Source organism: Salmo salar, unplaced genomic scaffold (assembly GCF_965601325.2).
Source record: "Salmo salar unplaced genomic scaffold, fSalSal1 ptg000691l, whole genome shotgun sequence".
NCBI classification, from domain to species: domain Eukaryota; kingdom Metazoa; phylum Chordata; class Actinopteri; order Salmoniformes; family Salmonidae; genus Salmo; species Salmo salar.
In genome coordinates, this window is record NW_027675466.1 from 799,576 (window position 1) to 821,260 (window position 21,685).

The window sequence follows — 21,685 nt, forward strand, 5'->3', positions numbered from 1 at the left end:
CTTAATCTAACCACGTTTTACGATTTCAAAAAGGTTTTACGGCGAAAGCATAAATTTAGAGTATGTTAGGACAGTACATTTACAAGAGTTGTGTGTAATGTTTTGTCAAGTCAAAGACAGGGTCACCAAAACCATAAAACCAGCTAAAATGATGCACTAACCTTTTACAATCTCCATCAGATGACACTCCTAGGACATTATGTTAGACAATGCATGCATTTTTAGTTCTATCAAGTTGATATTTATATACAAAAACAGCGTTTTACTATGGCATTGATGTTGAGGAAATCGTTTCCCTCCAATAACCGGCAGTCAAGTCAGCGTCACAAATTAAATAATTAAAATTAGAAAACATTGGTAAAATATTATATTGTCATTTAAAGAATTATAGATTTACATCTTTTGAACGCAATCAACTTGCCAGATTTAAAAATAACCTTACTGGGAAATCACACTTTGCAATAATCTGAGCACTGTGCCCAGAAAAATACGCGTTGCGATACAGACTAGACGTCATGTTGGGGAGATCTAAAATCGAAAATACTATGTAAATAATCCATTACCTTTGATTCTCTTCATCAGATGTCACTTCCAGGTATCACAGGTCCATAACGAATGTAGTTTTGTTCAAAAAAGCTAATCATTTATGTCCAAAAATCTCCGTCTCGTTAGCACATGATGTAAGCCAGCCGGACTTCTCGTCATGAACGAGGGGAAAAAATATATTTCCGTTCGTTCAAACATGTCAAACGTTGTATAGCATAAATCATTAGGGCCTTTTTTAACCAGAACATGAATAATATTCAAGGTGGACGAATGCATAGTCTTTTATAACGTATTGGAACGAGGGTACCCAACATGAAGTAGCGCGCCAGGTGTCTAATGGGACATCACCGTTCCATGGCTCTTGTTCGGTCAGATCTCCCTCCAGAAGACTCAAAACACTTTGTAAAGGCTGGTGACATCTAGTGGAAGCAATAGGAAGTGCCAAAATATTCCTAAACCCCTGTGTTTTTCAATGGGATAGGTTTAAAGTCAATACAACACATCAGGTATCCACTTCCTGTCAGAAAATGTCTCAGGGTTTTGCCTGCCAAATGAGTTCTGTTATACTCACAGACACCATTCAAACAGTTTTGGAAACTTTAGAGTGTTTTCTATCCATATATAATAAGTATATGCATATTCTAGTTACTGGGTAGGATTAGTAACCAGATTAAATCGGGTACATTTTTTTTATCCAGACGTGCAAATGCTGCCCCCTAGACCCAACAGGTTAAAAGGTCATTTACCACCTTCACAAGTGCAGCCTCAGTGCTATGATGGGGTCTAAAACCAGACTGAAGCGTTTCGTATACATTGTTTGTCTTCAGGAAGGCAGTGAGTTGCTGTGCAACAGCTTTTTCAAAAATTTTTGAGAGGAATGGAAGATTCGATATAGGCCGATAGTTTTTTATATTTTCTGGATCAAGATTCGGCTTTTTCAAGAGAGGCTTTATTACTGCCACTTTTAGTGAGCTTGGTACACATCCGGTGGATAGAGAGCCGTTTATTATGTTCAACATAGGAGGGCCAAGCACAGGAAGCAGCTCTTTCAGTAGTTTAGTTGGAATAGGGTCCAGTATGCAGCTTGAGGGTTTGGAGGCCATGATTATTTTCATCATTGCGTCAAGAGATATAGTACTAAAACACTTTAGTATCTCCCTTGATCCTAGGTCCTGGCAGAGTTGTGCAGACTCAGGACAATGGAGCTTTGGAGGAATACCCAGATTTAAAGAGGAGTCTGTAATTTGCTTTCTAATGATCATGATCTTTTCCTCAAAGAAGTTCATAAATGTATTACTGCTGAAGTGAAAGCCATCCTCCATTTGCGAAGGCTGCTTTTTAGTTAGCTTTGCGACAGTATCAAAAAGAAATTTCGGATTGTTCTTATTTTCCTCAATTAAGTTGGAAAAATAGGATGATCGAGCAGCAGTAAGGGCTCTTCGATACTGCACGGTACTGTCTTTCCAAGCTAGTCGGAAGACTTCCAGTTTGGTGTGGCGCCATTTCCGTTCCAATTTTCTGGAAGCTTGCTTCAGAGCTCGTGTATTTTCTGTATACCAGGGAGCTAGTTTCTTATGACAGATGTTTTTAGTTTTTAGGGGTGCAACTGCATCTAGGGTATTGCGCAAGGTTAAATTGAGTTCCTCGGTTAGGTGGTTAACTGATTTTTGTCCTCTGACGTCCTTGGGTAGGCAGAGGCAGTCTGGAAGGGCATCAAGGAATCTTTGGGTTGTCTGAGAATTTATAGCACGACTTTTAATGCTCCTTGGTTGGGGTCTGAGCAGATTATTTGTTGCAATTGCAAACGTAATAAAATGGTGGTCCGATAGTCCAGGATTATGAGGAAAAACATTTAGATCCACAACATTTATTCCATGGGACAAAACTAGGTCCAGAGTATGACTGTGGCAGTGAGTAGGTCCAGAGACATGTTGGACAAAACCCACTGAGTCGATGATGGCTCCGAAAGCCTTTTGGAGTGGGTCTGTGGACTTTTCCATGTGAATGTTAAAGTCACCAAAAATTAGAATATTATCTGCTATGACTACAAGATCCGATAGGAATTCAGGGAACTCAGTGAGGAACACTGCATATGGCCCAGGAGGCCTATAAACAGTAGCTATAAAAAGTGAGTGAGTAGGCTGCATAGATTTCATGACTAGAAGCTCAAAAGACGAAAACGTCATTGTTGTTTTTTTTTTTGTAAATTGAAATTTGCTATCGTAAATGTTAGCAACACCTCCGCCTTTGCCGGATGCACGGGGGGTATGGTCACTAATGTAACCAGGGGGTGAGGCCTCATTTAACACAGTAAATTCATCAGGCTTAAGCCATGTTTTAGTCAGGCCAATCACATCAAGATTATTATCAGTGATTAGTTCATTGACTATAACTGCCTTGGAAGTGAGGGATCTAACATTAAGTAACCGAATTTTGAGATGTGAGGTATCACAATCTCTTTCAATAATGGCAGGAATGGAGGAGGTCTTTATACTAGTGAGATTGCTAAAGCGAACACCGCCATTTTTAATTTTGCCCAACCAAGATCGAGGCACAGACACGGTCTCAATGGGGAAAGCTGAGCTGACTACGCTGACTGTGCTAGTGGCAGACTCCACTAAGCTGGCAGGCTGGCTAACAGCCTGCTGCCTGGCCTGCACCCTATTTCATTGTGGAGCTAGAGGAGTTAGAGCCCTGTCTATGTTCGTAGATAAGATGAGAGCACCCCTCCAGCTAGGATGGAGTCCGTCACTCCTCAACAGGCCAGGCTTGGTCCTGTTTGTGGGTGAGTCCCAGAAAGAGGGCCAATTATCTACAAATTCTATCTTTTGGGAGGGGCAGAAAACAGTTTTCAACCAGCGATTGAGTTGTGAGACTCTGCTGTAGAGCTCATCACTCCCCCTAACTGGGAGGGGGCCAGAGACAATTAATCGATGCCGACACATCTTTCTAGCTGATTTACACGCTGAAGCTATGTTGCCGTTGGTGACCTCTGACTGTTTCATCCTAACATCGTTGGTGCCGACGTGGATAACAATATCTCTATACTCTCTACACTCGCCAGTTTTAGCTTTAGCCAGCACCGTCTTTAGATTAGCCTTAACGTCGGTAGCCCTGCCCCCTGGTAAACAGTGTATGATCGCTGGATGATTAGTTTTAAGTCTAATACTGCGGGTAATGGAGTCGCCAATGACTAGGGTTTTCAATTTGTCAGAGCTAATGGTGGGAGCCGTCGGCGTCTCAGACCCCACAACGGGAGGAGTAGAGACCAGAGAAGTCTCGGCCTCCGACTCCGACTCGCTTAATGGGGAGAACCGGTTGAAAGTTTCTGTCGGCTGAATAAGCGACACCGGTTGAGCATTCCTACAGCGTTTCCCTCCAGAAGCCATGAGAAAGATGTCCGGCTGCGGGGACCGTGCGAGGGGGTTTATACTAACGTTACTATCTGTACTTACTGGTGGCACAGACGCTGTTTCATCCTTTCCTACACTGAAATTACCCTTGCCTAACGATCGCGTCTGAAGCTGGGCTTGCAGCACAGCTATCCTTGCCGTAAGGCGATCGTTCTCCTGTGTATTATAAGTACAACGACTGCAATTAGAAGGCATCATGTTAATGTTACTTAGCTTCGGCTGTTTGAAGTCCTGACGAACCATGTCCAGATAAAACCTCCGGGGTGAAAAAGTTGAATGAAAAAAGTTGAGTGAGGGAAAAAGTAAAAATATACGGTAATGAAAAAGTAAAAAACCGTCAGGTATCAAAGTAAGATCGGCAACAAAAACGCACAGCAGCGTAAACAAGTCTGCAAGTTGTGACCGGGTTGTGACCGGAAATAGAGTGAGCTGTGCACCTGACCGAGTTCTCAAGACCAACCTCAAGACATAACCTGGTTCAAGTATTGATGACATCACCCTGAAGAAGGCACACTGATGCTGAAACGTTGGTAAATACCCAATAAATTACTGGGAGTTTATATATGGAGTGTGGGACTCTCTATTTTGATAGTTTATAACTCTTTTGTATGTGCCATCTTTTTGTGTTCTTCAGGCAGCCTGGGAAAGAACGGAAATTACTCACTAAAGATTCAAGACAGAGACACCAGAAAGACCCAAGAAGACTTGGACGCAGCATCAGAGGACAGAGAGGGATGTTCAGAACTCACTCAGTCTGGTCAGTTGGTGAGGGTAGACTTGGAGGCTGCTTACCTGACATGGAGGAAGTCCACCCTCCTCTCCCATACCTTTCCTATACCCCCCTCCTCTCCCCTACCTTCCCTATACCCCCTCCTCTCCCCTACCTTCCCTATACCCCCCTCCTCTCCCCTACCTTCCCTATACCCCCCTACCTTCCCTATACCCCCCTCCTCCCCCCTACCTTCCCTATACTCCCTCCTCTCCCCTACCTACCCTATACTCCCTCCTCTCCCCTACCTACCCTATACCCCCCCTCCTCTCCCCTACCTTCCCTATACCCCCTCCTCTCCCCTACCTTCCCTATACTCCCCCCCCCCTACTTTCCCTATACCCCCTCCTCTCCCCTACCTTCCCTATACTCCCCCCCCCCCTATTATGTTGGACCATCATGTTTATTTGTTTGAATCTTGTCTTTGTTTGTGATCAGGTTAGAAGAGAATGACTCCTCAACCCAAGAGGCCGTGGAGCAGCTGTGATCAGGTTAGAAGAGAATGACTCCTCAACCCAAGAGGCCCTGGAGCAGCTGTGATCAGGTTAGAAGAGAATGACTCCTCAACTCAAGAGGCCCTGGAGCAGCTGTGATCAGGTTAGAAGAGAATGACTCCTCAACCCAAGAGGCCCTGGAGCAGCTGTGATCAGGTTAGAAGAGAATGACTCCTCAACCCAAGAGGTCCTGGAGCAGCTGTGATCAGGTTAGCCTGTTAGGGCTAGGGGGCAGCATTGACACGGCTGGATAAAAAACATACCCGATTTAATCTGGTTACCACTCCTACTCAGTAACTAGAATATGCATATACTTATTACATATGGATAGAAAACACCCTAAATTTTCTAAAACTGTTTGAATGGTGTCTGTGAGTATAACAGAACTCAAATGGCAGGTCAAAACCTGAGAGATTCCTTTACAGGAAGTGGCCTGTCTGACCATTTCTGGAACTTCTTTGCCATCTCTATCATTTACTAAGGATCTCTGCTCTAACGTGACACTTCCCACGTCTTCCATAGGCTCTCAGAGCCCGGGAAAAAACAGAATGTCGTCATTCCAGCCCCAGGCTGAAACACATTATCGCCTTTCTCAAGTGGCCCATCAAGAGACACTAGCTTATGCGCGTGACCCCGACCGCCCCCGCCTTTGGGATTTTTTCCTCTGTTTGCCGAAAAGGAGATTCCCTGTCGGAATATTATCGCTTTTCTACGAGAAAAATGACGTAAAAATTGATTTTAAACAGCGGTTGACATGCTTCGACGTACGGCAATGGAATACTTTGAATTTTATTGTCAGGAATTGCGCCAAGCGCGTGACACTTCTTTACTATTTCGGATAGTGTCTGGAACGCACGAACAAAACGCCGCTATTCGGATATAACGATGGATTATTTTGGACCAAACCAACATTTGTTATTGAAGTAGCTGTCCTGGGTGTGCATTCTGACGAAGACAACAAAAGGTAATGACATTTTTATAATAGTAAATATGATTATGGTGAGTGCTAAACTTGCCGGGTGTCTAAATAGCGAGCCCGTGATGCCAGGGCTATGTACTTAGAATATTGCAAAATGTGCTTTCACCAAAAAGCTATTTTAAAATCGGACATATCGAGTGCATAGAGGAGGTCTGTATCTATAATTCTTAAAATAATTGTTATGCTTTTTGTGAACGTTTATCGTGAGTAATTTAGTAAAATGTTAGCGAATTCCCCGGAAGTTTGCGGGGGGTATGCTAGTTCTGAACGTCACATGCTAATGTAAAAAGCTGGTTTTTGATATAAATATGAACTTGATTGAACAAAACATGCATGTATTGTATAACATAATGTCCTAGGGTTGTCATCTGATGAAGATCATCAAAGGTGAGTGCTGCATTTAGCTGTCTTCTGGGTTTTGGTGACATTATATGCTGGCTTGAAAAATGGGTGTCTGATTATTTCTGGCTTGGTACTCTGCTGACATAATCTAATGTTTTGCTTTCGTTGTAAAGCCTTTTTGAAATCGGACAGTGTGGTTAGATTAACGAGAGTCTTATCTTTAAATAGCTGTAAAATAGTCATATGTTTGAGAAATTGAAGTAATAGGATTTTTAAGATTTTGAAAATCGCGCCACAGGCTGCAAGTGGCTGTTACGTAGGTGGGACGAATTCGTCCCGCCTAGCCTAGACAGGTTAGAAGAGAATGACTCCTCAACCCAAGAGGCCCTGGAGCAGCTGTGATCAGGTTAGAAGAGAATGACTCCTCAACCCAAGAGGCCCTGGAGCAGCTGTGATCAGGTTAGAAGAGAATGACTCCTCAACCCAAGAGGTCCTGGAGCAGCTGTGATCAGGTTAGAAGAGAATGACTCCTCAACCTAAGAGGCCCTGGAGCAGCTGTGAGAGAGCATCAGTGTTGAAGCATTTGGGGAAATTTAAAGAAGGTTTCCTGGAAAAGAGGATTGACTGTTACGTAAAGGGTCAGAGCCACTGAGTGGACAAAATATTAAGGATACCTTCCTAATATTGAGTTACGCCTGGTCAGTTTGTCATGGAAAGAAAAGATGTCCTTAATGTTTTGTGTAAATTACATAATAATTATACATTTATGGATTGTTTTATGTAGCCTATTGTTTTCTTTTTATTCAACCTGCCATCTACCCACCTGGGGACTGAGGGTTATGAGAGAACCCCCACATCACTAGCTTCTCTTTATTCAACCTGCCATCTACCCACCTGGGGACTGAGGGTTATGAGAGAACCCCCACATCACTAGCTTCTCTTTATTCAACCTGCCATCTACCCACCTGGGGACTGAGGGTTATGAGAGAACCCCGACATCACTAGCTTCTCTTCATTCAACCTGCCATCTACCCACCTGGGGACTGAGGGTTATGAGAGAACCCCCACATCACTAGCTTCTCTTTATTCAACCTGCCATCTACCCACCTGGGGACTGAGGGTTATGAGAGAACCCCCACATCACTAGCTTCTCTTTATTCAACCTGCCATCTACCCACCTGGGGACTGAGGGTTATGAGAGAACCCCCACATCACTAGCTTCTCTTTATTCAACCTGCCATCTACCCACCTGGGGACTGAAGGTTATGAGAGAACCCCCACATCACTAGCTTCCATGTTCTGCAGCCTTGTAAAGATAAGGAGGGGACGACTGGGAGGCAGGTTGGCATTTATTGTCATGAATTACATTTTACATTTGAGTCATTTAGCAGACGCTCTTATCCAGAGCGACTTACAGTAGTGAATGCATACATTTCATAATTTTTTTTTTGTACTGGCCCCCTGTGGGAATTGAACCCACAACCCTGGCGTTGCACACACCATGCTCTACCAACTGAGCCACAGGGAAGACTTGCCCTGGAGGCAGGTTGGCATTTATTGTCATGAATCTTGCCCTGGAGGCAGGTTGGCATTTATTGTCATGAATCTTGCCCTGGAGGCAGTTCAGCAAAGTATTCCCTAGCTGGCACAGGCACAAAGTAATACAATCCGATTTTAATCCTAACCTCAACCCTAACCACACTGCTAATCCTTCCCTTAAATTAAGACCATAAAACAACATTATTTTCCACAGCCAATTCTGACTTTGCAGCTGACATATCTAGAGGAAATCGCACAGTTCTGCCTCCAGGTCAAGATTCATGCCAAACGTCAACATGAGACAGAGAGAAGCAATGTAAAAATCAATAACGAAATTGTTTCCACAATTAACATGCTTTTTCTAGTTTCAAGTATGTTTTATTATGAAAAGTACAATATAACCATGTATACTTGTACAACTATGGAGCGTATGTCCACATATAATTGTACAATTAGTTTTTCCAACATAAAAGACAAGAAATGATCACATTGGTATTTTAACAGTGTTATTGTAAGAGTTTAAATGTTTAAACAGAGGATACATCTAAAACAGGATAAAACAAGTGCAGTATGTTGTGAAAATGTTACTTTAACGTCGACTCATAACGTCACACTATAACTTCATGGGAGTCTTGTGGAAAGACTGCATGTTGTTTTGGGTGGATTGAGTGACGTCTTCATCAACATTTTGCAGAATATTCCGGTAATATTTTCACCTTTTGTCGGCTGCAGACATTCATAAGGAGTTCCAGTAGTTTATTTGCCATTTGCAGGTATTAAAAGTAATACATACATTGTAATTCCTTGTTGGATCTCTCTCACATACAGGACAGTACATACCAGAGGAGGCTGCTGAGGGGAGGACGGCTCATAATAATGTCTGGAACAGAGTGAATGAAATGGAGCACATGGAAACCACGTGTTTGATACCATTCCACTTATTCCACTCCAGCCATTACAAGCCTGTCCTCCCTAAATAAGGTCCCACCAACCTCCTGTGGTACAAACACAAACAGTAAAATATATCATAAAATCACACTGTGTGTGTGTGTGTGTCAGAGTGTGTGTCCGGTGTGTGTGTCCACTGTGTGTGTGTGTGTGTGCATGTGTGTGTGTGTGTGTGTCAGTGTGTGTTTGTGTGTGTCAGTGTGTATGTCAGTGTGTGTGTGTACAGTGTGTGAGTGTGTCCAGTGTGTGAGTGTGTGTGTATCAGTCCAGTTTGTGTGTTTGTGTGTCCTTTGTGGGAATGTGTGTGTGTCCAGTGTGTGTCAGTGTGTGTGTCCAGTGTGTGTCAGTGTGTGTGTGTGTGTGTGTGTGTGTCCAGTGTGTGTGTGTGTATGTGTCCAGTGTGTGAATGTGTGTGTGTCCAGTGTGTGTGTGCTTGTCCAGTGTGTGTGTGTGTGTGTGTGTGTGTGTGTGTGTGTGTGTGTGTGTCAGGTTATTATTTCAGGGACACTGAGGAGTCACCATAAATCCTAAACCCTGGATAGAGGGGCTCAGTGAATGTGGAGGTGAATGTGATCAGGTGGGTCAGTGTGTCAGAGGAGGCTCTATAGAAGGACAGAGTGCCGGCTGACCAGTCCAGATACACTCCTACTCTGTGGGACCTGGAGGAGGGGACGTCTATGGTAGTGGAGTTATTATTATACCAGCTGGAGGAGGGGACGTCTATGGTAGTGGAGTTATTATTATACCAGCTGGAGGAGGGGACGTCTATGGTAGTGGAGTTATTATTATACCAGCTGGAGGAGGGGACGTCTATGGTAGTGGAGTTATTATTATACCAGCTGGAGGAGGGGACGTCTATGGTAGTGGAGTTATTATTATGCCAGGCAATGTATCTGTCGTCATCGCAGAACAGACTCCAGGACTTGTCATTGTATCCAAGCCAACAGTCCTTAACCCTTCCTCTCCTGTTGATTCCTTTATATGTCACTCCTATACCAGCCCCCATTATCCCACTCCACTCTACCTCCCAGTAACAGCGCCCAGTCAGACCCTCTCTACACAGCACCTGTCTCCAGTCCTCAAATCTCTCTGGGTGATCAGGATACGGCTGCTCCTCTCTCCTACATGTCAGCTTTCTGTTCTCCTCAGACAGAGAGAGGAGTCTATCTACTGTGTTTAGGTCCAGTGTGAGATCACAGACATCTGATGGATGAAACCAGACACAATATTAGAAATCATCATCATTCACAATAGAATGTTAACTCACTTTTCACTAATTCATTTAATATAGATGTTACACACACACACACACACACACACACACACACACACACACACACACACACACACACACACACACACACACACACACACACACACACACACACACACACACACACACACACACACACACACACACACACACACACACACATTGTCAAAGCAACTCTTTGTAAATTTTGGTGACCCTGATTTGTGCTTCTGTAGAACTACAGCTGATATTTAATATGACCAAGTCAGTAATGATGGTGGTCTTTGAATTAACTTGAATTAAGACTTATTCTTAGTCATATTCTTCACAGCAGTCAACACTCACATTTTCTAAGTCCAGGTTTCATTCTGTTCTCTCCACCATGTTCCACACTGTAGCGGTAAGCAGAAGAACAGACAGTCATTGAGAGATACACCTGAACACACACACACACTAGACACACACAGGACACACACACACAGGACACACACACACAGGACACACACACACAGGACACACACACACAGGACACACACACACAGGACACACACACATAACTTTGTCCAAGTGGTGGTCAGAATGTTTGTCTTAACTAGCCTGAAAAGTCAAACATGTCTGATATGAACATTGACATAAACCCTCTACATACTTGAGTTTCTCCAGTCTGCAGTGTGGATCCTCCAGTCCAGCAGAGAGCAGTCTGACTCCTGAGTCTCCTGGGTGATTGTAGCTCAGGTCCAGCTCTCTCAGGTGTGAGGGGTTTGACCTCAGAGCTGAGACCAGAGAAGCACAGCCTTCCTCTGTGACTAGACAGCCTGACAGCCTGCAAAGAGACAAATCATGTCAGTCAAAAGACAGACAGATGTATCATATTATAAATTACAGATTATCAACGTTTTGCCTGCAGATAGAAACATGTATAATACAAATATTTGAGTAGACTGACCAGACCAGTTTAAAAGCAGTATCAGTCAAAAGACAGACAGTGAGGTATCAGATTTAGATTGTATTGAGTATACAGTCCACACATATCTATTTTGACAGTGAAGATAACATTTTAAATGTGGCTCTAAACTCCAACATTTTGGATTTCAGATCAAATGTTTCATATGAGGTGACAGTATATAATGTCACCTTTTATATGAGGATATTTTCATACATATCTGTTTCACCATTTAGAAAAATGAAAGCGCTTTATGTATCTAGTCCCCCTATTTAAAGAAGTCATACGTTTTCGGACCAATTCACTTAAAGTGTGTTAAATTAGTCAAAAATTTAGTGTTTGGTCCCATATTCTTTGACTGCAATGACTACATCAAGCCTGTGACTGCCATGATTGAGAAAGATCATGAATAATAATGAATGAGAGAGTTACAGAGGCTACAACAAAACATGCTAACCTCTCACCATTACCAATAACAGAGGCTACAACAAAACATGCTAACCTCTCACCATTACCAATAACAGAGGCTACAACAAAACATGCTAACCTCTCACCATTACCAATAACAGAGGCTACAACAAAACATGCTAACCTCTCACCATTACAATAACAGAGGCTACAACAAAACATGCTATCCTCTCACCATTACCAATGTATTTATTTATAAGCAACTCACATTGTGGTTACTCACTACTTGGTAGATATTCCCTCAGCGAAGTATGGCAGTTCCATGCAGGTTTCCTCACAAAGTCCAAGGCAAGCACAGCTACCCATGCAGACAGTACTCCTTAGCAGAAACCGATATCCCCATGGCAACACGAACTCGTTAAGCTTCCCAAGCCATTATCTCCCGGTGTCGCACGATGCTAGGCTAACCTCTAGGCTGGCTAATACCTCCACGACGAGACGGTAGCTTCAGTCTTTACTAAGTTTTAACTAAATTATAACAAGTCTTTTATTAAATAAAACATGTATTTCCCTTCATGTCTTAGTAGCTATGGGTTTTGTTGTAGTTCTGTCGTCTTCTTTTATAATTTTTCTTCACCAACCGTCCTGAGGTAAAACGTCCATCCTTTCACCAACGTCTTTTTTCCTCCCGTTAACCAGGTCAACTCCCATTGGCAACAACTTAACAAGCGACCTTATTGGTCAAAACGTAAACTTCAAAGTAAAACAAACTATTCACTTATACATTAAATAAATATTTATTTAAAAAGCATAATGCATTAACAACATTACAGTTTAGGAGCAATTCAATCATCTTTTAAATATAATACCAATTAATTATAACAAATAAACTCAATACTTGGTTCAAACAAGGGTATTACACAAACATACAGTAAATAATACAGTAGAAAAATAAGTCTATATACAATGTGAGCAAATTAACCTGTTGGGTCTAGGGGGCAGCATTTGCACGTCTGGATAAAAAAAATGTACCCGATTTAATCTGGTTACTAATCCTACCCAGTAACTAGAATATGCATATACTTATTATATATGGATAGAAAACACTCTAAAGTTTCCAAAACTGTTTGAATGGTGTCTGTGAGTATAACAGAACTCATTTGGCAGGCAAAACCCTGAGACATTTTCTGACAGGAAGTGGATACCTGATGTGTTGTATTGACTTTAAACCTATCCCATTGAAAAACACAGGGGTTTAGGAATATTTTGGCACTTCCTATTGCTTCCACTAGATGTCACCAGCCTTTACAAAGTGTTTTGAGTCTTCTGGAGGGAGATCTGACCGAACAAGAGCCATGGAACGGTGATGTCCCATTAGACACCTGGCGCGCTACTTCATGTTGGGTACCCTCGTTCCAATACGTTATAAAAGAGTATGCATTCGTCCACCTTGAATATTATTCATGTTCTGGTTAAAAAAGGCCCTAATGATTTATGCTATACAACGTTTGACATGTTTGAACGAACGGAAATATATTTTTTCCCCTCGTTCATGACGAGAAGTCCGGCTGGCTTACATCATGTGCTAACGAGACGGAGATTTTTGGACATAAATGATGAGCTTTTTTGAACAAAACTACATTCGTTATGGACCTGTGATACCTGGAAGTGACATCTGATGAAGAGAATCAAAGGTAATGGATTATTTACATAGTATTTTCGATTTTAGATCTCCCCAACATGACGTCTAGTCTGTATCGCAACGCGTATTTTTCTGGGCGCAGTGCTCAGATTATTGCAAAGTGTGATTTCCCAGTAAGGTTATTTTTAAATCTGGCAAGTTGATTGCGTTCAAGAGATGTAAATCTATAATTCTTTAAATGACAATATAATATTTTACCAATGTTTTCTAATTTTAATTATTTAATTTCTGACGCTGACTTGACTGCCGGTTATTGGAGGGAAACGATTTCCTCAACATCAATGCCATAGTAAAACGCTGTTTTTGTATATAAATATGAACTTGATAGAACTAAAAATGCATGCATTGTCTAACATAATGTCCTAGGAGTGTCATCTGATGGAGATTGTAAAAGGTTAGTGCATCATTTTAGCTGGTTTTATGGTTTTGGTGACCCTGTCTTTGACTTGACAAAACATTACACACAACTCTTGTAAATGTACTGTCCTAACATACTCTAAATTTATGCTTTCGCCGTAAAACCTTTTTGAAATCGTAAAACGTGGTTAGATTAAGGAGATGTTTATCTTTCAAATGGTGTAACATAGTTGTATTTTTGAAAAATTTGAATTTTGACATTTATTTGGATTCAAATTTGCCGCTCTTGAAATGCACCTGCTGTTGATGGAGTGCACCACGGGTGGCACGCTAGCGTCCCACCTAGCCCCAAGAGGTTAAGTGAAATAAGGGAGGTAAAGGCAAAAAAGGCCATGGTGGCAAAGTAAATACAATATAGCAAGTAAAACACTGGAATGGTAGATATGTAGTGTAAGAAAGTGCAAAGTAGAAATAATGGGGTGCAAAGGAGCTAAATAAATAAATACAGTAGGGGAAGAAGTAGTTGGGCTAAGTTATAGATGGGCTATGTACAGGTGCAGTAATCTGCTCTGACAGCTGGTGCTTAAAGCTAGTGAGGGAGATAAGTGTTTCCAGTTTTAGAGATTTTTGTAGTTCGTTCCAGTCATTGGCAGCAGAGAACTGGAAGAAGAGGCGGCCGAAGGAGGAATTGGCTTTGGGAGTGACCAGGGAGATATACCTGCTGGAGCGCGTGCTACAGGTGGGTGCTGCTATGGTGACCAGCGAGCTGAGATAAGGGGGGACTTTACCTAGCAGGGTCTTGTAGATGACCTGGAGCCAGTGGGTTTGGCGACGAGTATGAAGCGAGGGCCAACCAACGAGAGCGTACAGGTCGCAGTGGTGGGTAGTATATGGGGCTTTGGTGACAAAACGAATGGCACTGTGATAGACTGCATCCAATGTATTGAGTAGGGTATTGGAGGCTATTTTGTAAATGACATCGCCGAAGTCGAGGATCGGTAGGATGGTCAGTTTTATAAGGGTATGTTTGGCAGCATGAGTGAAGGATGCTATGTTGCGAAATAGGAAGCCAATTCTAGATTTAACTTTGGATTGGAGATGCTTATAGTGAGTCTGGAAGGAGAGTTTACAGTCTAACCAGACACCTAGGTATTTGTAGTTGTCCACATATTCTAAGTCAGAACCGTCCAGAGTAGTGATGCTGGACAGGCGGGCGGGTGCAGGCAGCGATCGGTTGAAGAGCATGCATTTAGTTTTACTTGTATTTAAGAGCAGTTGGAGGCCACGGAAGGAGAGCTGTATGGCATTGAAGCTCGTCTGGAGGTTAGTTAACACAGTGTCCAAAGAAGGGCCAGAAGTATACAGAATAACACCAATAACAAAGGGGGTCTGATCTTTGTGCCTCTGTAACTTTCTCATTTATCATTATTCACGATTCATTCATGATTATTCATAATCATGGTAGCATCCACATGAATGTAGAAGTGTTCAGAAACATCTTCTATTCTTACTGACAATACAAGTGAAGTGACTCCAAAATGACAGGACATTATTCACCATTCAGTTTCTATTAGGAAAAACATCATCCAAAACACAACCAAGACAAACTGAAAAATGAATTCAACAAGTTTGTAGAATCACAAGCTTGATGTAATCACTGCAGGCATGGAACATGGGACCAAATACTAAACTTCTGACTACTTTAATACAATATAAGGGAATTTGTCCAAATAATTAACCTCTATGGGCTAGGTGGGACGCTAGCGTGCCACCCGTGGTGCACTCCATCAACAGCAGGTGCATTTCAAGAGCGGCAAATTTGAATCCAAATAAATGTCAAAATTCAAATTTTTCAAACATACAACTATTTTACACCCTTTGAAAGATAACCATCTCCTTAATCTAACCACGTTTTACGATTTCAAAAAGGTTTTACGGCGAAAGCATAAATTTAGAGTATGTTAGGACAGTACATTTACAAGAGTTGTGTGTAATGTTTTGTCAAGTCAAAGACAGGGTCACCAAAACCATAAAACCAGCTAAAATGATGCACTAACCTTTTACAATCTCCATCAGATGACACTCCTAGGACATTATGTTAGACAATGCATGCATTTTTAGTTCTATCAAGTTCATATTTATATCCAAAAACAGCGTTTTACTATGGCATTGATGTTGAGGAAATCGTTTCCCTCCAATAACCGGCAGTCAAGTCAGCGTCACAAATTAAATAATTAAAATTAGAAAACATTGGTAAAATATTATATTGTCATTTAAAGAATTATAGATTTACATCTCTTGAACGCAATCAACTTGCCAGATTTAAAAATAACCTTACTGGGAAATCACACTTTGCAATAATCTGAGCACTGCGCCCAGAAAAATACGCGTTGCGATACAGACTAGACGTCATGTTGGGGAGATCTAAAATCGAAAATACTATGTAAATAATCCATTACCTTTGATTCTCTTCATCAGATGTCACTTCCAGGTATCACAGGTCCATAACGAATGTAGTTTTGTTCAAAAAAGCTCATCATTTATGTCCAAAAATCTCCGTCTTGTTAGCACATGATCTAAGCCAGCCGGACTTCTCGTCATGAACGAGGGGAAAAAATATATTTCCGTTCGTTCAAACATGTCAAACGTTGTATAGCATAAATCATTAGGGCCTTTTTTAACCAGAACATTAATAATATTCAAGGTGGACGAATGCATACTCTTTTATAACGTATTGGAACGAGGGTACCCAACATGAACTCGCGCGCCAGGTGTCTAATGGGACATCATCGTTCCATGGCTCTTGTTCGGTCAGATCTCCCTCCAGAAGACTCAAAACACTTTGTAAAGGCTGGTGACATCTAGTGGAAGCAATAGGAAGTGCCAAAATATTCCTCAGCCCCTGTGTTTTTCAATGGGATAGGTTTAAAGTCAATACAACACATCAGGTATCCACTTCCTGTCAGAAAATGTCTCAGGGTTTTGCCTGCCAAATGAGTTCTGTTATACTCACAGACACCATTCAAACAGTTTTAGAAACTTTAGAGTGTTTTCTATCCATATATAATAAGTATATGCATATTCTAGTTACTGGGTAGGATTAGTAACCAGATTAAATCGGGTAAAAAAAATTTATCCAGACGTGCAAATGCTGCCCCCTAGCCCTAACAGGTTTAAGACTTCTTCAAATGGGAGAACTACGTACAGAAAGTGCTTTAATTTCTAAACGGTAAAACAGATATGTATGAAAATACCCTCAAATAAAAGGTGACATTCTGTAAGGTCACCTAATATGAAACAACTCAAATCCAAAATGCTGGATCATAGCACCACATTTAAAACTGTAAGCTTCACTGTCCAAACACATATGGTGTGTACTATGTGTGCCTGGTAAACACATGTGGATCTGGTGAACAGTTATCACTTGTTGACCAACTACAGGAATACTGACCTCAGAGTCTCCAGTCTGCAGTGGGGATTCCCCAGTCCAGCAGAGAGCAGCTTCACTCCTGAATCCTTCAGGTCATTGTTTCTCAGGTCCAGCTCTCTCAGGTGTGAGGGGTTTGAACTGAGAACTGAGACCAGAGAAGCACAGCCTCCCTCTGTGACTCCACAGCCTGACAGCCTGCAAAGAGATCATCATGACTTCAAACACACTGTTAATTTAACACCAGTAGTGTAGAAGGACAATGGAAGATGCATTTGGTTTATTCTCCCACACAACATATAGATTCATCTTCCGTCTCCTAGAATTGTATGGTCATATTGTAATACTAGATTGAATATCTGATTCAATATGTTATTCAATATAATATTATATACATATTATAATACATCTTTTTCTCTAAACTGAATATTTCTTCCTGATGATTAGTTAAATGTCATTTTATTTACTCACAGAGCAGCTCTGGAGGCTTTGACCACTGGCAGCAGCCTCAGAAGACCTTTCTCTGATCTGGAGTATTTCTTCAGGTCAAACACATCCAGCTCCTTTTCTGAAGTCAGCAACACAAAGACCAGAGCTGACCACTGTGCAGGTGACAGGTTGGGTTTTGAGAGACTTCCTGAGCTCAGGTAGCTTTGGATCTCCTGCACTAGAGAATGGTCATTCAGTTCATTCAGACAGTGGAACAGATTGATGCTCCTCTCTGGAGAGGGATTCTCCCTGATCTTCTCCTTGATGTACTTGACTGTTTCTTCATAGCTCTGTGAGCTGCTTCTTGTCTTTGTCAGCAGACCTTGTAAGTGCTTCTGATTGGACTCCAGTGAGAGACCCAGAAGGAAGCGGAGGAACAGGTCCAGGTTTCCTGTCTCACTTTGTAAGGCTTTATCCACAGCACTCTTGTAGAAAGTAACTTCAGGCTCGTCTTTTGTTTTCGGTTTGTCCAATAGATTGTCATTGTTGTTGATGAATGAGAGGAACACATATACAGCAGCCAGAAACTCCTGAATGCTCAGATGAACAAAGCAGTACACCTTGTCCTGGTACAGCACACATTCCTCTTTAAAGAGCTGTGTGCACAATCCTGAGTACACTGAGGCTTCACTGACATCAATGCCAGCCTCCTTCAGGTCTCCTTCATAGAAAATCAGATTGCCATTCACAAGCTGTTGAAAAGCCAGTTTTCCCAGTGACAGAATGCTCTCGTTATTCCAGTGTGGATCTGTCTCTTCTTCCCCAAGATACTTTTCAATCTTCTGTTTGGTATGAAACACCACAAGGTGTGTGTACATCTCAGTCAGAGTCTTGGGCATCTCTTCTCTCTTATGTTTCAGCATGTGTTCGAGGACTGTTGCAGAAATCCAACAGAAGACTGGAATGTGGCACATGATGTGGAGGCTCCTTGATGTCTTTATGTGTGAGATGATTCTGCTGGCCAGGTCCTCATCCCTGAATCTCTTCCTGAAGTACTCCTCCTTCTGTGGGTCATTGAACCCTCGTACCTCTGTCACCTGGTCAACACACTCTGAAGGGATCCTATTGGCTGCTGCAGGTCGGGTAGTTATCCAGAGGAGAGCAGAGGGAAGCAGGTTTCCCTTGATGAGATTTGTCAGCAGAACATCCACTGAGGTTGACTTTGTGACGTCCCAACAGATCTTGTTATTCTGGAAGTCTAGGGGCAGTCGACACTCATCCAGGCCATCAAAGATGAACAGAACTTTGTACTTGTCAAAGTTGGAGATTCTTGATTGTTTGGTTTCCATTGAGAAGTGATTAAGAAGTTCAATGAAAGTACGTTTGTCCTCTTTCATCAAATTCAGCTCCCGAAAAGGGAATGAAAATACAAATTGGACATCCTGATTTGCTTTTCCTTCAGCCCAGTCCAGAATGAACTTCTGCACAGAGACTGTTTTTCCAATGCCAGCGACACCCTTTGTCAGCACAGTTCTGATAAGTTTGTCTTGTCCAGTTAAGGGTTTGAAGATGTCGTTACATTTGATTGCAGTCTCTGGTCTTGCTTGTTTCCTGGTTGTTGTCTCAATCTGTCTCAGCTCATGTTCATTATTGACCTCTCCTGTTCCTCCCTCTGTGATGTAGAGCTCTGTGTAGATCTTATTGAGAAGTGTTGGGTTTCCTTGTTTAGCGATCCCCTCATATACACATTGAAACTTCTTCTTTAGATTAGATTTGAGTTCATGTTGGCAAATCACAGCAAGCTCATCTGAATCTAGAAATAACACAGAGGATATGATTTAATGCCTACAGTATTGTAGGACTGTTATAAAGTTTAAATTATAATCATTTATTCTCTTAACTGAGTGTATAAATGTGTAAATGTTTTCATAATGCATTACAGACTGGTGTGACTGATTAAATTATTATTGGTATTATTGATGGTATTATTAATGTTGTCTCTCTCTGTCTCTCTCTCTAAATTAATCAACACAACACATCCCTTCTGCTACGTGATGAGGTCACAAGGTGTTGTGTTAAGGCTGCTACAATATCATTGAGTTACACAGCTACTTTTGCTGGACTTTAGCCACAGCTTTTAAATGTTATAAAACATCATTCAACATGTGGCAGACAGATCTTACATTTCTCCAGTGTGTCAGCAAGCTCCTTCTGGTTCATTTTCCTCAGGACGTGCAGTGTGATCTTCAGAGCCCCCTCTCTGGCACTGCTCTCCTGCTTCTCATCTTCAGCATCCACCACTTCCTCATCCTGCTTCTGACTCTCAAAGCCTTCTGGGAGTTCTGGACTAAGAATCCTCTTGAACATCTTCAGCTCATTCTTCACAAATGTCATAATTTTCTCTTCAAGCAACTGAAATAAATCAAGTAAATAAGTTAATCAAGAGAAGAAATGCTTTCTCATTAACACATTAATGAATGATTGACAGATCAACTTTACTTGAGGTAAACAAAAACAAATGTACATAACAGGATCACATACACTGAATATGGAGGCCAGGTCTGTTTGATGACTCTGGGAAGACTGACCACTGAGAATCTCTGACTCTGATCTCTCCTGTTGGTTTCTGTGGACAAAACATGAGATTACAGTACACACACACACACACACACACACACACACACACACACACACACACACACACACACACACACACACACACACACACACACACACACACACACACACACACACACACACACAGGGAGGGAATATTGTGTTTGTTTAATTAATATTGTTTTAGGACTATGAAAATGGACAAAAGTATTAGCCTATGGATTATGAAAACAACAAAAAGAAATGTGAAAATGGGAGAGGAGAAATGACTAGAGACAGTGTTGTTTAACTCACTGACCATGACCCATGAGTTCTTCTTACCTTTGTTCAGTAGAAAAGTCTCCCTCTCTAAACACTATAGGATGACCCATAGACCAGTCACTCTTCATGGACACACAGCTGGGAACAGGGGAGGCTGGTCTCTCCTGCTTGATTGGACTTCAACACAACAGAGACAAACATTACATCTCTCATCTACTCTGATCTCAGATGGGAAACATAAGAAGAGCTCTGGATCAGACAGACAGACAGACAGACAGACAGACAGACAGACAGACAGACAGACAGACAGACAGACAGACAGACAGACAGACAGACAGACAGACAGACAGACAGACAGACAGACAGACAAACAGACAGACATACAGACAGACGGACAGACGGACAGACACAGACAGACACAGAGACAGAGACACAGAGACAGACAGACACAGCGACAGAGAGACACAGAGACACAGACACACAGCCAGACAGAAACAGATAGACAGACACACAGACGGACAGAGACAGACACACAGACAGACATAGACAGACACACAGACAGCGAAATACACACAGACATAGACAGACACAGACAGATAGAGATAGAGACAGACAGACAGACAGACAGACAGACAGACAGACAGACAGACAGACAGACAGACAGACAGACAGACAGACAGACAGACAGACAGACAGACAGACAGACAGACAGACAGAGAGACACAGAGACAGACAGACACAGCGACAGAGAGACACAGAGACAGAGAGACACAGACACACAGCCAGACAGAGACAGACACACAGACGGACAGAGACAGACACACAGACAGCGAAATACACACAGACAGAGACAGACACAGACAGACAGAGACAGATAGAGACAGACAGACAGACAGACAGGCAGAGAGACAGGCAAAGCGACAGACAGACAGACAGACAGACAGACAGACAGACAGACAGACAGACAGACAGACAGACAGACAGACAGAGAGACAGAGACACAGAGACACAGAGACACAGAGACAGACAGACACAGCGACACACAGACAGACAAAGAGACAGAGACAGACAGACAGACAGACAGACAGACAGACAGACAGACAGACAGACAGACAGACAGACAGACAGACAGACGGACAGACGGACAGACGGACAGACGGAGACATGCAGACAGAGACAGACAGAGACAGAGACAGACAGACAGACAGACAGACAGACAGACAGACAGACAGACAGACAGACACAGAGACACAGAGACAG

At 42.3% G+C, this 21,685-nt stretch overlaps 1 protein-coding gene across 1 annotated transcript; it reads right to left on the bottom strand.

Moving 5' to 3' along the window:
• Positions 1-17,583: 17,583 nt before the first annotated feature.
• Positions 17,584-19,954, bottom strand: LOC145877173 (NLR family CARD domain-containing protein 3-like). Its single transcript, XM_082972464.1, has 2 exons — positions 19,732-19,954; positions 17,584-19,361 (listed from the first exon to the last, which is right to left on the bottom strand). The coding sequence occupies exons 1-2, from the start codon at positions 19,940-19,942 to the stop codon at positions 17,587-17,589; spliced, it is 1,986 nt and encodes a 661-aa protein (XP_082828590.1). The 5' UTR covers positions 19,943-19,954; the 3' UTR covers positions 17,584-17,586.
• Between the last annotated feature and the right edge of the window lie 1,731 nt (positions 19,955-21,685).

Excerpts from the sequence above, each read along its gene's own strand:
- LOC145877173 (XM_082972464.1), bottom strand. The coding sequence starts at position 19,942 with ATGACATTTGTGAAGAATGAGCTGAAGATGTTCAAGAGGATTCTTAGT. Across the intron at positions 19,362-19,731 it reads TGCTGACACACTGGAGAAAT|ATTCAGATGAGCTTGCTGTG; the intron begins GTAAGATCTGTC and ends TGTTATTTCTAG.